At 38.5% G+C, this 16,052-nt stretch overlaps 2 protein-coding genes across 2 annotated transcripts in view; one reads left to right on the forward strand and one right to left on the reverse strand.

Moving 5' to 3' along the window:
• Positions 1-2,599: 2,599 nt before the first annotated feature.
• On the reverse strand, positions 2,600-3,742 carry LOC110443231. The gene has a single exon (XM_021487320.1). The coding sequence runs from the start codon at positions 3,740-3,742 to the stop codon at positions 2,600-2,602; it is 1,143 nt and encodes a 380-aa protein (XP_021342995.1).
• A 1,495-nt stretch (positions 3,743-5,237) lies between these two features.
• LOC110443256 overlaps positions 5,238-16,052 on the forward strand; it is an 85,675-nt gene continuing 74,860 nt past the window's right edge. The window contains exon 1 of the mRNA XM_021487397.1: positions 5,238-5,770. Within this exon, the coding sequence (XP_021343072.1) occupies positions 5,718-5,770 (53 nt within the window). The 5' untranslated portion in view covers positions 5,238-5,717. The remainder of the gene's footprint in view (positions 5,771-16,052) is intronic.

Consider the following 16,052-nt stretch of genomic DNA (forward strand, 5'->3'; position numbering starts at 1 on the left):
TTTGATATATTGTAAAATTTGATAACGTTTATTTATTTAGCCTTTAGATCTACTTAAACCTGCCGAACTTACCATAAAGCCGACTTGAATGGTTTCATGTGTTAACGAGCATTGTCGATAAATTGATGTTTTTGATTAATTAAATAAAATTAATTGTGTAAAGCACCACGCCAGTATTTATTGTTAAACCGCCTGTCGAATTGAAAAAATCAAATGGCGACTAAAATAGAGCTTTTGGGAATTCCATACCACTAATTGGAGTATTGAGTTGCTGACTTTCATCAGCCATACGCAAAATTCCCTCAACTTGCTCCGTTGAAGGGTCACGCTAAACCGTTTCAGCTTTTGTTAAACTTTGAGTCATACGACCCACCGGAAACAGGCAGCGGGCGCGATGTATCTTCTTTGGTTCTTATAGTTTCTCGTATAACCACAATAAATCAACAAATATTAAGGCATATATAACCCTTCCAAATATCTTTATTACCAACACGACAACAGCCGACAGCGTCAGAAAGGATAAAAACGCGCAGGTTGTTATGAAATGAAAATACATGCATTATGTGACAAATATTTGCGCCTGCAAAACTTAAAACAGCCTAGTTAAAAAGTTTGATTATCTGATTGGGCGTTATTTTGTGAAACGTCCTATCAGCTGCGAAGGTCATTGAGGAGTCTCTTTGCATGGTGAAGTCACAACAAAGAGGTAGACACGATATCACGCTTTCATCAAATTTTACTTGGTAGAATAGATATACTAAGCGGCCTGATCTAATTATTTTTGCATTTTCGAATTCCGAGATACAGTTCTGGGATCGCACAACGTTACACGATATGCGAACTATAACGATCTGGACGAGTAGTGCTTCCGCACATTGTGCGGACGATGGAATAACGTTTTGCGAGGACAACCGTGATTGGTGTCGATTGAAAAATGGTTTAACAATAAATACGGTTTCGTGTTTAAACATAATATAAACTTGATTTTTAGGTATGTTTCTATATTCTAGCTACATATATAAGCTGATCTGTCTAACGTCACGCTACCACAATTGGTACACTACCCAAATTGGAACACGATCAGAAAATGGTTCGAATTGTACTTAAAAATTAAATTTGAGAATTTTCCTTTAATAGTATAACAAAAGTGATACTTATCAGCATTTTCACCGAACAGTTTTGTTTTCATGAATATTTTAAGAGAACACGATGACTTTAAAGTAAACATGTCAGAAAACCAGTAAAAAAGACGTACAAATGTACGTCGACGAAATTTCTGGTACTTATAACCGGATAATATAAAAGCTTATATATTCAATTGTAGTTAAGTATGGTATTTATAAAAAGCAATATATTTTGTTGCAATCGGCACATTAACTAGTAGAAGTGAAAATAAGTTTCATAGCCTGTGATGTGGTGTACCAATTTGGGTCCAAATCACAACCGAAAAACGGGCGAAATTTCACTGCGAGTTTAGCGTTCTATTTTCAAAAACAAAATACTTACAATTTAAACATTTTCTGAAAATGAACCACCATAGGTAGTCTTTGTCAAGAATCAAGAAACATTCCAGATACAAGATCTGAATTTTTAAATATCAATGCAAAACTGTCAAAATTGTACCAATTGTGGTAGCGTGACGTTATCTATACTTTCTTAAATTTAGAAATGGGTTGTGATAAGTTTCTTGTTACGCAACCAATAAGTGTTTCTATGTGACGTTTCTAAGACTAGTACGGTATGTACTCTGTCATCTTCATCAGACAAATGACCAGTGAAGCGTATGTTCACAAAGGTGTAAAATGTGTACGAGTTGTCCACAACTCGATGTCGATTCGGCTACGCTGTAAGTGAATGTACAATAGTTGTTATATATGTGCCGAAATGACTCGATTCAGCTATGCTTTGTCTAATACTTGGTCACAGATGTGCGATAGTCTATGAGCCCACTCATCTCGATTTAGATGCCCACTGCGGCGTATCAAGATGGCTTCCTTTATCTGCTGCTTCAACAGATTAGAAATGGTGTTTTAGGTTTTTTTTAAACGACACACATGTCAAATTATACAGGTAGGCATAGCCACTTGGTACATTACATGTACCTGGATCCGTGGTTTTCCTCACCCGGGTCACTTACGCAACTCGTCAAGGTGTAAAACTCCAGGTGAAGGGGGGCTATGGACCAAAATGAATGCAACAAATAAATACTTAACGTCCAGTTGTGTTTTCATAACGGTCATACGGTATCACATATCAACTGTTTATGTCAGGCACATGCCAGGTAAAACTCTAGTCAATAATCAAAATGTTATTTCCCTGTCCTTTTACCTGGGAGCCAAACCCATTCTTGACAGTCTAGTGGTCACTGTTATACTGTGTAACACGCATTGAAAAATCTATTATATCTTAGTTAGTATGATGAGAAACTGATGTATACAGTTAACATTATTCCATATGAGCTTTCCGGACTTTTTCATCCCATAATATTGATCGACCGATTGTACCAAATCGCACATTTGTGCGAAGAGAAGCGCACAACTGGGCGAACGATTGTTAAATCGCACAGTTGTGTGCACCATGTATGGCCGTATGTCTTGGGCTACATTAATTGGTCGTATCTTTGAGCTACATTCATTTGCTGTATTTCTGGAGCTTTATGCATTTGCCGTATTCCTGGAGCTACATTCATTGACCGTATTCCTGGAGCTACATTTATTGGCTGTTTTTCTTGAGCAACATTTATTTGTTGTATTCCTGGAGCTACAATCATTGACCGTATTCCTGGAGCTACAATCATTGGCCGTATTCCTGGAGCTACATTCATTGGCCGTATTCCTGGAGCTACATTCATTGGCCGTATTCCTGAAGCTACATTCATTTCCTGTATTTCTTCAGCTACAGTCATTGACCGTATTCCTGAAGCAACATTCTTTGCCTGTATCTCTTGAGCTCCATTTATTGGCCGTATTCCTGGAGCCACATTCATTGCCTGTATTTCTTGAGCTCCATTTATTGGCCGTATTCCTGGAGCCACATTCATTGCCTGTATTTCTTGAGCTCCATTTATTGGCCGTATTCCTGGAGCCACATTCATTGCCTGTATTTCTTGAGCTCCATTTATTGGCCGTATTCCTGGAGCCACATTCATTGCCTGTATTTCTTGAGCTCCATTTATTGGCCGTATTCCTGGAGCCACATTCATTGCCTGTATTTCTTGAGCTCCATTTATTGGCCGTATTCCTGGAGCCACATTCATTGCCTGTATTTCTTGAGCTCCATTTATTGGCCGTATTCCTGGAGCCACATTCATTGCCTGTATTTCTTGAGCTCCATTTATTGGCCGTATTCCTGGAGCCACATTCATTGCCTGTATTTCTTGAGCTCCATTTATTGGCCGTATTCCTGGAGCAACATTCATTGCCTGTATTTCTTGAGCTACATTCATTGGCCGTATTCCTGGAGCAACATTCATTGGCCGTATTCCTGGAGCCACATTCATTTGAAGTTTTTCTTGAGCTACATTTATTGACCATGTTTCAGGGGCTACATTCATTAGCAATATATCTGGAGCTACATTCATTGGACGTATTTCTTCAGCAACATTCATTGGCCGTATTTCTGGAGCTACATTCATTGGCCGTATTTCTGGAGCTACATTCATTGGCCGTATTTCTGCAGCAACATTCATTGGCCGTATATCTTCAGCAATCTTCATTGGCCGTATATCTTCAGCAACGTTCATTGGCCGTTTTTTCTTTAGCTACATTCATTGACCGTATTTCTGCAACTACATGCAATGGCCTTATTTCTGCTACTGCATTCAATAGCCGTATTTTTGAGCGACTACATTGGCCATTTTTCTGCAACTTAATCCATTGGCCGTATTTCTGGATCTGCATTGATTTGACGTATTTCTTCAGCTTTCGCCGTATTTCTGCAACTACATTCAATGGCCTTATTTTTGCAACTTCATTCATTGGCCGTATTTTTGGAGCTACATTCATTGGCCGTATTTCTGAAGCTTTATTCATTGGTCGCATATCTGGAGTTACATTCATTGGCCGTATTTCTCTGGAGCTACATTCATAGGCCTTATATATGAAGCTTAATTAATTGGCCGAATATCTGAAGCTTAATTCATTGGTCGCATATCTAGAGTTACATTAATTGACTACTTATCTGGAGCTACATTCATTGGCCGTATATCTGGTGCTTTATTCATTGACCGTATATCTGGAACTACGTTTTTGGCCGTATTTCTTGAACTACATTCAATAGTCTTATTACTGGAGCTACATTTATTGGCATTATATCACTTGGGCAATAGCCCCTCCATCCAGCTACAGACAGGTATTCAAATGTCGTTCGAGTAGAAATGTTGTGTTTTGCGTACTGAATTTATTATTTGCATAAGACGTATCGTTGGTCATATGCATTTTGATATGCACCCCGTGACTGACTAGAAGATGATATTTGGTCCTCCTCATAATGACATGCGGACAACTGTATCTACTCTTTCTATGTTGGATGCGTTCCTTGTTCAAAATATATGAAATTATGTTGTCCCTCCTATATCACAGTCGTGTTAACTGTACAATAATTGCGTATTTATTAATAATGGGTTCATCAAGTAAGCTCCAAACTTAGTGTTTCCCACAACATACAATCTGCTCCTTCGTTTTACAAGGCCTGTCGCTCACTAGCAATTAGATTTGTCTGAGGTGTTCCTTTTATTGTTAAATGTTCCTGTTACAGAACAAACACTCATGTTTACGGCAGGTTTTGTTCATCAATCTATATAAATGTACGCGGTCGCTCTCTAGCTGATCTCATTGTTTTCACACTTATGACATGTGTCAGGCCAATGTTTACGTTAAATCTTATATACGTTTTATATTTTGATCGTAACGTTGAATATTAATGTCCTGTGGCCTAACGATCTTAAATGCATTTTTCTAAACCTGTGTTTCAATGTTCCGTTCGTTGATACTGTAGTTCATTTAAATTATCAACAAACTTAAGGCTATTTAATTCGTCATTTACATATCTGTTGGCGTGAAAAATAAAAAAATCATTAACATACTTCAATTCATAGATCAAATTCCCCGTTTGTACCCCTGTCCGCGCCTCTTTCTTTCTAAAACATGTTCACTCAGGCAGAAACGATTCATGGGAGGCTCCACTGCACTAAGATCTATACATACAGGTTGGCACATACACCGCCCTTCATAGCCCTGTTGACAACAGCTACGCATTATAATCCAAGCAAGAATGAATATTAAAATGGCTGTAGTTTTAGTGGGTGAGGTAGAGAGAGAGTCCCCACGTCGATTGTGTCCAGTCTGGCAGACCGGGTATATGAAGTGACCAGAAAGCACGCCAAAGGTCCAGTTCACCGTAGCCCCCATATACCGTGCACTGAGCCCAGTCGTCCTAGCAAGTTCAAGCCCATTACGCCCTTACAAAAGACTGTTTACCTGTGGGACGTTTCGTACTCGAGGCGCTGTGTGCCACTGGTATTTACCTGCATGCTACTGTGGGTTGACGGTCGGGTTGTCGCTGTTTTTCTCTGACAGTCACAAAACGCATGGTGCTGAAGGATGGATTTTACCATGGTGATATCTATATTAGTCTAACGCTTGGACTATAAACAGGTTTTGTGAACACCTGATTTACAAGAGAACTTGAAATACTAGTTTATCAGGCTTTACGGCACAATGGACGGTAGACCAAGCGCAGCCAGAGAGACTACGAAACGGAGACCGAACAGGTGAGTCCGCACAAAAAAAGATCATTATTAGGAATTATTATACGTACAATCATATTTTGTATCCAGATCAAATGGAATCCTACAACAGTGTTTCTTTCGGGATATTTTAGAGATATGTGTGTATGTGGGATATACGGTGTTAACGTACGTGTGATATTGGTATCGATCACACACAATGATTGAAAATCGGGAGAGACAATCAACAAATTTGTCGTTTATTCAACACGTGCTGACCGCTGATATCATTGACATTCTTTTAACACAATACGTACATCAGTCTGACACAATACGACCTGGCCTCCGTACGCCACAGGTATCAGTCTAAAAGCTTGATTGGTATGCAAATTAGAGTAGAAAAATTACGAATCGCACCTTACGTTTAAATGATATGCTAAAAATGTGACCACGATTCATTAAGGTATATGCTACCTCCGTCCATACGTGTATGTGGACAGTACGTGTATATGTGTACAGGTGACACGCGTGCATCGTACTAAAATATGTGTGTATGTGTCAACGGGTACTCTTATAGTCAATAGTTAACATATTTAACAGTTATTTCCAAAAAAAACAATAAGGTAAAATGTTTGGTTTTGCTTAAGATCATTGTGAGACCACGTGTTTTAACTCCGATTATTCAGTAACCTATAACACCCCCTGACATAATAATGTCGCCAAGGCGTTCCGAAGGTCACGGGTCGTTGATGAAGAAGATGACTCCGTCGTAACCTTGGATACCAATAACGGCTCGGCCCTACTTCTCCATATCACAGCTAATAGATCCAAGGAAAGGAGGAGAAAGGGTCAAGCATCGGTACGAAATGCTGACTTATAACAATTCTTATTTTGCTCAACAATGGTGACAAGGTATATCTCTAAAACAGCATGTCACATACACTGAGTTTGGCGCGAATAATCAATATTTTTATCAAAGTCCGCCCCACCCCCAAATATCTATATGGCTATTTAGACCGAGTTTAAAGGGACACACAAGATGTTAAGATGTTACACACGGAAGTTAAGCCTGTGATTTAGACTGTGGTTCAAACATCAACTATTTTGATAATTGATAAGTGTCTTTCTTCTGTGCATGCTATGCAACAATTGTGATCGGTGTTTGAATATGTACAGGTTCCATGTCCTCCTCGGTCATTGTTCCCCCATTATATCATGTCCTAAGCTACCACTCCTAGACACAAACACACTTACCCTTTCCTGAAAAATAGTAAGATTGTTTGTTATAGTTATTATAGTTTGTCCGGATCAGCCTCTGAATCAGCCAGTTTGGCGGAAACAAGTGGGCATGTCATGGCAAGTAGATGATATTGTTTTAGCGTGACGAATAGAATAGATCGTCCCATCAGAGAGATCGATAACGGGGTCTGATTAAACATTAATTGCAGCATCGATCTGGAGTAATGGCCAATTATGTTCCACAAATACCACCTGTTAATGGACATACGTAGACTACCGGTAGTGTACCTTATAAATGCCGTTACAATATTGCTTTTTTTTGTACAGGTTGCAGTTCAATTTCTATTTTCTTTTTATGAAAAATCTCCCCTACTATTACTACATGTCTGTATTTATTTATTTTATGATGCAGTTATTATAAATCCTAAATCAGTCTGCAGTTTTAAATTAGCACAGCCTTTACTGGTTGACTTAACACGAACGACTGAAAGTACAGGTGAAATTGGAATAATGCAAACGAGGTGCTAGTGAATGTATATATACATCACGGCAAAATTGAAAGGAAAAGTATTGTGTGTCATGTCATACTTATGAAATCATATCACACAATCACGTAACACAATTTATACGAAAATGTTTTTAAAACAGTCTTTTCACTTTTTGGGAAGTTAAAAAAAATGTGAAAAATGAAACCTAAGCAACTTTTGATTTATGTAAGTATGTGTCGCTCTCCATTTAAACATGTATATATACTAATCATGTTCGTTGTTTATAGGTTTTTACTTTTATAATGAAAGTTAGAATGTTACGGTAAAAATAGTCACCGTGTTACTTTGTTAACGGTATAATATTCCCGGAAACAATACAATAGTTTGTGTAGCTGTGTACAGGTAACGTCCGTGTGACGAGTGACCTAACCAGACAGGTGACGACACTGGTGAACAAACCGATTACAGGTGACATGTGTATATCGGAGCTATGCAAATTAGAGTATGACGGCTACTGATGTTTTATACATTAACTGATTGAAGGAAGATAGATTGGGGCCTTTTGTTTTACGAAATATTCATGCTCGGTGGCATATCTTAAAAACTGACTAAATAATTCACGTCTATAACATTCTTGTACCCCCTCCATGTGTATACACCAAACAGTTAATAAAGAAATACTTTGATCAAAGTAAACATTATTCTCTAAATCTCTCATAAACACAATGAGGCCTTCTGTGGCATAACTTGGGTAATAGTATGCCATCCAAGGACATCTTTATCGGCGTTACATTTCTATTTGTTATTATTATAAAAGTTTCAATAAATATAAAACTATAATTATCAACAACAGAGAGACAGTTTAAGTTTCTTTTGATTTACTTACATAATGATATGACAACCGGAGGTACTAAGAAATGAATGTGTTTGTAAGATTTGTTTAGAACCATCTGACGGTTTGTTACAAACAGTTCAAAACAGGGAAACCTCTGTCGCTACCTCACAGCCCGAACCCTGGACACGTAACGGAAAAGGCAGCCCGAACCCTGGACATGTACCGGTAAAGGTCAAATTACAAGGAATGAGTTTGCTGAAGCATAATGCGAAATCTATTGTTCTAATGATTATGTAATTAATAGTTGTAAAAATGTAAACGGAAAGTGATCTTGAGTGATACCCAGTACTACGCACAGCCGTCGTTCCGTCCTGACAGGAAATCTTAAGTTACTAACAAGAGGACACGTATAATGCAGGCACACATAAGGTTACAAACACGATGACACGTGTAGTTCAGACACTTCTTCGGTTACCAACACGGTGACACGTGTAGTTCAGACACTTCTTCGGTTACCAACATGGTGACACGTGTAATTCAGACATTTCTTCGGTTACCAACACGGTGACACGTGTAAATCAGACATTTCTTTAGCTACCAACACGGTGACACGTGTAGTTCAGACACTTCTTCGGTTACCAACACGGTGACACGTGTAGTTCAGACACTTCTTCGGTTACCAACACGGTGACACGTGTAATTCAGACATTTCTTTAGTTATCAACACGGTGACACGTGTAATTCAAACACTTCTGCTGTTACTAGCACGGTGACACATGTAATCATACACTTCTTATGTTACTAAACCGGTGACACGTGTAATTCAGACACTTCTTCGGTTACTAAGACGGTGACAGGTGTAATTCAGACATTTTTTAGGTTACTAATTATGATGACACGTGTTTAACGCCTATATTTCTTAAATCATTTCTTAGTAATATAAGAATTATTTGCAATAGTTATCTTCACTACACTTACATGCACAAAATGTTCACAACTGAGAATATTTCACAATTATATAATGACAGTGACCGTGCTTACAATGGTAAAACCATTTGAGCGTTCAACTGAGACATCCCGTATTTGAATAAAAGTATCTCGATTCCATGGTATTCAAACTTAATTTAGTAAAATTGTAAAAAATATCAATTACTAACAACTAATCACCCGAGCTGAAACTTTGTGGATACCACATTTCAGTCTAAATGTTATATATTGTCACCCCGTCGCTATGTAGCATTGTGTCTATAATTGACCGTTATCATTTGTATTGTTGTGAACAGTTAATCATAACGGTTCATTTTCTCCTCACCTTTGGGAGTGCCTCTGGTAGCTTTGGTACATGTAGTATCTAATGATGCCACTCTGGAGCACGGTGTACCGTAAGCTGAATACTTCGTCCAGCGATGATTTTGGAATTGGGTCCGGTGTATTATTATTTTCTTGAAAGTGTCGAATTGTGAGGTGTTTCATTGTACAAAGACACTTGAAAATATATTTAACCATATAATGAGACTTATCAGTTGTGTATGTATTTATAAAGATTGACTATTAACTTAATTATATTTACTATTTTGTTAAGTTATGCAATTTTTTTTTGCATATTATAGGTTGATCCGAATAACTCGTGATTGTACTGTGTCTACTATATACTACATGTGGATGTTGTATGTTCATTACATCATTGGACTTTCTTTCGTCCCGTAGAGACATACCCTGGCATAATTAACGTGTGTATATATATCAAATATACATGTACATGTGATTGAATTTGACAAGATAAGTGACTGTGTGGTTCTCTGACCCAATGCAGGCCATCGTCCTGTGTTGGTACTATCACCCAATCTCATATCGTTTTATCTCCCCTGGGGGAGACATGCTAGTTTATACCTGGAGGTGGCGCTAGTGACAGTTCCTTTTAAGATATTGTTAGTGCCCAACGGGAATGGACCCAATCATTGTTTATCAATACAACTGGAGAGCTTTTATGTAACTAATTACTATCTAAGATGCTATTTCGGCAACTATAAATGAGCACATCTCCACAACAGGTACCCTTTCTGTATCGATTAGTGTACCTTATACATTTGTTACCCGTTTAGCGTTCGGTGTTCCATTACTCATATGAACACACTTCTCTGATATTTAGATTCACTACTTAACGCAATAGATGCATAATTATAAAACGCACACAGGTACAATTCCGTTGAAAGTGTTTCATTACAATATCTCATTTTGTACAGCGCAGTAGATACTTAACAGAAAATGTCTACAACGCGCAAACTGGCCGTAATTTTACTTACTCTATGATAGCGAGTGAAAGTAAAATAAAATTGTCCATTGTTAAAATAATCCGTTTCGTTTGTAACACTATGAAACTTCACCCTTACCATCAGTAACAATAGCAATGTATCCACTAAAAGCGCATATATTACCTTAACAGTAAGTCATCAGAAGCTCAGCCTCTCTCAGGATAATCTTCCAATGAGCCTTACTGCGCAATTTTATTTGAATTATATGTACATTATGTCGCCTGCTTCTCTAGAACTTTGTTATGTACAGTAGTTAAGAGGATTGTACTTATTAGTAGGACCGTGTCACTGTGGAGATTGTGTTCGTGAGTCAGACAGACATCTGACACTAATCTTATACCCCAGTCAGGGGAAAGGAACCATTATAGAAATGCTATGTTCGACCTGTAAACATATACACCGGATCATATAATCGGGTATCACTTGTGAATGGAAACAGAGAGGTCCCGCAGGGCATGGAGTCCTAGACAATTATTGTATTAGTTCAAATGATGTCAGCTGGGGGTCTTCGAAAGGACCGTACATGTATCATCAAGATTAGAACTTTGAATTAATACAAACATGTTGAAATTAGTAAATCGTGATTGAATTTGACATACTTGTGTAGATAACACAGATAACATATATAATGTCATGACCAATCAGAAGGTAACTAATACTGGAGCACCAAGAGTTAATGTAATGACCGCAACTGACGATTATTGTACGCATGAAGGTCGTGTAGCCTAGTGAACAAGGTGACATGTTCGTACTGATTGACCGACCGAATTGTTTATTTTCAATTTACTCGGACAACAGTCTCCGTGTTATTGGAACAGTGACTTAGATCTGCTGTGGTACTTAATGAGTTATCTAACATGTTTGTGTGGTCAACAGTTGTTTGTAGACAGTATGATGGCTGTGGGTGGGCCTTGTACCTCTCTTTGTAGACAGTATGATGGCTGTGGGTGGTCCTTGTACCTCTGTTTGTAGACAATATGATGGCTGTGGATTGGCCTTGTACCTTTGTTTGTATACAGTATGATGGCTGTGGGTGGGCCTTGTACCTCTGTTTGTAGACAATATGATGGCTGTGGATTGGCCTTGTACCTTTGTTTGTAGACAGGATGGTGGTTGTGGATTGGCCTTGAACCTTTGTTTGTAGACAGTATGATGGCTGTGGGTTGGCCTTGTACCTTTGTTTGTAGACAGTATGATGGTTGTGGATTGGCCTTGTACCTTTGTTTGTAGACAGTAGGGTGGTTGTGGATTGGCCTTGTACCTTTGTTTGTAGACAGGATGGTGGTTGTGGATTGGCCTTGAACCTTTGTTTGTAGACAGTATGATGGCTGTGGCTGGGCCTTGTTCCTTTGTTTGTAGACAGTATGATGGCTGTGGCTGGGCCTTGTTCCTTTGTTTGTAGACAGTATGATGGCTGTGGATTGGCCTTGTACCTCTGTTTGTAGACAGTATGATGGCTGGGGATTGGCCTTGTACCACTCTTTGTAGACAGTATGATGGCTGTGGGTGGGCCTTGTTCCTTTGTTTGTAGACAGTATGATGGCTGTGGGTGGGCCTTGTACCTTTGTTTGTATACAGTATGATGGCTGTGGGTGGGCCTTGTACCTCTGTTTGTAGACAGTTTGATGGCTGTGGGTGGGCCTTTACCTCTCTTTGTAGACAGTATGATGGCTGGGGATTGGCCTTGTACCTCTCTTTGTAGACAGTATGATGGCTGTGGGTGGGCCTTTACCTCTCTTTGTAGACAGTATGATGGCTGGGGATTGGCCTTGTACCTCTCTTTGTAGACAGTATGATGGGTGTGGGTGGGCCTTGCACCTCTCTTTGTAGACAGTATGATGGCTGTGGATTGGCCTTGTACCTCTCTTTGTAGACAGTATGATGGCTGTGGATTGGCCTTGTACCTCTGTTTGTAGACAGTATGATGGATGTGGATTGGCCTTGTATCTCTGTTTGTAGACAGTATGATGGCTGTGGGTGGGCCTTGTACCTCTGTTTGTAGACAGTATGATGGTTGTGGATGGGCCTTGTACTTTTGTTTGTAGACAGTATGATGGCTGTGGATTGGCCTTGTACCTCTTTTTGTAGACAGTATGATGGTTGTGGATGGGCCCTGTACCTCTGTTTGTAGACAATATGATGGCTGTGGGTGGGCCTTGTACCTCTGTTTGTAGACAGTATGATGGCTGTGGGTGGGCCTTGTCCCTCTGTTTGTAGACAGTATGATGGCTGTGGATTGGCCTTGTACCTTTGTTTGTAGACAGTATGATGGTTGTGGATTGGCCTTGTACCTCTCTTAATAGACAGTATGATGGCTGTGGGTGGGCCTTGTTCCTTTGTTTGTAGACACTATGATGGCTGTGGATTGGCCTTGTACCTTTGTAGTAGACAGTATGATGGATGTGGATTGGCCTTGTACCTCTGTTTGTAGACAGTATGATGGTTGTGGATTGGCCTTGTACCTCTGTTTGTAGACAGTATGATGGCTGTGGGTGGGCCTTGTACCTTTGTTTGTAGACAACACCATACTGAAGTCTAAACGACCAGCCAACACAACGTTATACAACACCATACTGTAGTCTAAACGTCATACAAGACAACGTCATACACCACCATACTGTAGTCATAACGACCGACCAACACAACGTCATACAACACCATACTGTAGTCATAACGATCGACCAACACAACGTTATACAACACCATACTGTAGTCTAAATGACCGACCAACACAGTGTCATACAACACCATACTGTAGTCATAACCACCGACCAACACAACGTCATACAACACCACACTGTAGTCATAACGATCGACCAACACAACGTCATACAACACCATACTGTAGCCTAAATGACCAGCCAACACAACGTCAAACAACACCATACTGTAGTCATAACGACCGACCAACACAACGTCATACAACACCATACTGTAGTCTAAATTACCAGCCAACACAACGTTATACAACACCATACTGTAGTCTAAATGACCAGCCAACACAACGTCATACAACACCATACTGTAGTCTAAATGACCGACCAACACAACGTCATACAACACCATACTGTAGTCTCAATGACAAGCCAACACAACGTCATGCAACAGCATACTGTAGACTAAACGACCGACCAACACAACGTTATACAACACCATACTGTAGTCATAACGACCGACCAACACAACGTTATACAACACCATACTGTAGTCTAAATGACAAGCCAACACAACGTCATACAACACAATACTGTAGACTAAATGACCGACCAACACAGCGTCATACAACACCATACTGTAGTCAATTCAGTGTCTACCATATTGACGATACGGAAGAAAAATATCCATTCTGTATTGGACCTACATTATTCGCCTCTAGCTATGCGTCACGCTCCCTGTTTTCCTCTTACCTATATGCGGCGTTTGCATGTTAAGACCATGTTAAAACAACCGAACTTAATTTTTCATCTATAAAATGTTTGTTATCGAGAAATTCTAACTGGGCAGGCTACAATACATTTTTTATTTGAGATTTTCGCAAGTGCCGCGGCCTATACTTCTGGAATTCAAGTCACAGGCAAAGATTTAAATAAAAAAAACTCAAGGAAAATGCATGTGCTTACCTTTAATGCATACTTGTTTTTCTTCTTACCATGTTTAGTCTACCAGCTTTCTGTACACATTTTTATGTTTTGTCATAAATAAATTATGTAGATGTTATAATTCTGTCACTATATTTCAGGTGTTTATGTGTGAACTGCATATTAATTCACCGACGTGTATCGTGTTAAACATGTAAACTCACCTATGAAATGACTGCGCATCAGGGTTTTTGTTTTATTCAAAATGTATCTGATCGTTAGCGTTGTGAAATATGGAAGTTGTGTATGCAAGAAACTATGTGTTATGCTGTAATTTGGAATTTGTGTACACAAGGAAGTTTGTGTTGTGTAATCTGGGATTTTTGTTAATGAGTTACAATGGAAGTTATTTCAAAGCAAAAATGAAATTGTTGGAACAGTCCAAAAAAGCTATGTTTGCTGTGTACAAGAAAATAAAAAAATATTTCATTACCTGTAGACCTTCAATTAATTTTTTTTGATTCTCTTGTATTACCAATACTTCTCTATTCAGTAGAAGTATGGGGGTTTGAAAATTTAAGTGCTATTGAAAAGCTACATTTACAATTCTGCAAGCGTATATTGGGTATTAAAAGAAGCACGCCAAACTACATGGTTTATGGAGAGGTCGGGAGATTCCCTTTATATGCTGAAGTTAAAGCCAGAGTAATTATGTTTTGGTATAAACTGATAACTAGCAATAATCTGTCAAGCACTATGTATAACTTAATATTTAACTTTCAAACAAATGGAATCATGGAGTTCAAATGGTTAAAGAATGTTCAGGATATATGTATAGACACAGGTTTAAATTATATCTGGGCATATCAGAAAACATGTACGTTTGATAGAGATTATTTGAAACTTGTTGTGAAACAAAGATTACGAGATCAGTTTATCCAAAAATAGTTTAACGATATCGAGAGCTCTTCAAGAGGATCTACTTATTCCAATTTTAAAACAAATTTTGAACTTGAAAATTACTTTGTGAAACTAAAGCCAAAAGAAAGACCAATTATTGTTAAGTTTAGAACTTCAAATATGCACTTACCTATAGAAACTGGAAGATGGATTGGAATACCCAAAGAAAACAGAACTTGTAATCTTTGTTTTAATGAAATTGGTGATGAATATCATTATCTATTTAAGTGCGAACATGTATCTGTTAAACAAATAAGACAACTATTTATTCCAAATTGCTACTATACTTACCCTAGCCTTATTAAAATGCGTGGACTATTTTCTATATGCAATGTAAAAGTTAAAAAATGTTAGCAAATTTCTAGAAAAACTTGAAAAGCTATTGAATGTATATAATTAGTTTGTAGCCTTTATGACTTTGTTATCCGCCATGTATATATGTATATGATACATATTGACCTCTTGTTACATACAATGTATGTCTGAGAGAAATAAAAAAAAAATCTGTACGCAAGGAAGTTTGTGTTGGTTAATCTGGGATGTTTGTACGCAAGGAAGTTTGTGTTGTGTAATCTGGGATGTTTGTACGCAAGAAAGTTTGTGTTTTGTAATCTGGGATGTTTGTACTGGGATGTTTGTACGCAAGGAAGTTTGTGTTGTGTAATCTGGGATGTTTGTACGCAATGAAGTTTGTGTTGTGTAATCTGGGATGTTTGTACGCAAGGCAGTTTGTGTTGTGTAATCTGGGATGTTTGTACGCAAGAAAGTTTGTGTTGTGTAATCTGGAATGTTTATACGCAAGGAAGTTTGTGTTGCGAATCTTGGATGTTTGTACGCAAGAAAGTTTGTGTTGTGTAATCTGGGATGTTTGTACGCAAGGAAGTTTGTGTTGTGTAAGCTGGGATGTTTGTACGC

The sequence above is a fragment of the Mizuhopecten yessoensis genome, unplaced genomic scaffold (genome assembly GCF_002113885.1).
Source record: "Mizuhopecten yessoensis strain PY_sf001 unplaced genomic scaffold, ASM211388v2 scaffold1957, whole genome shotgun sequence".
NCBI lineage: Eukaryota > Metazoa > Mollusca > Bivalvia > Pectinida > Pectinidae > Mizuhopecten > Mizuhopecten yessoensis.

Coding starts and splice junctions, on each gene's coding strand:
- LOC110443231 (XM_021487320.1), bottom strand. CDS start 3,742: ATGAACGTTGCTGAAGATATACGGCCAATGAAGATTGCTGAAGATATA.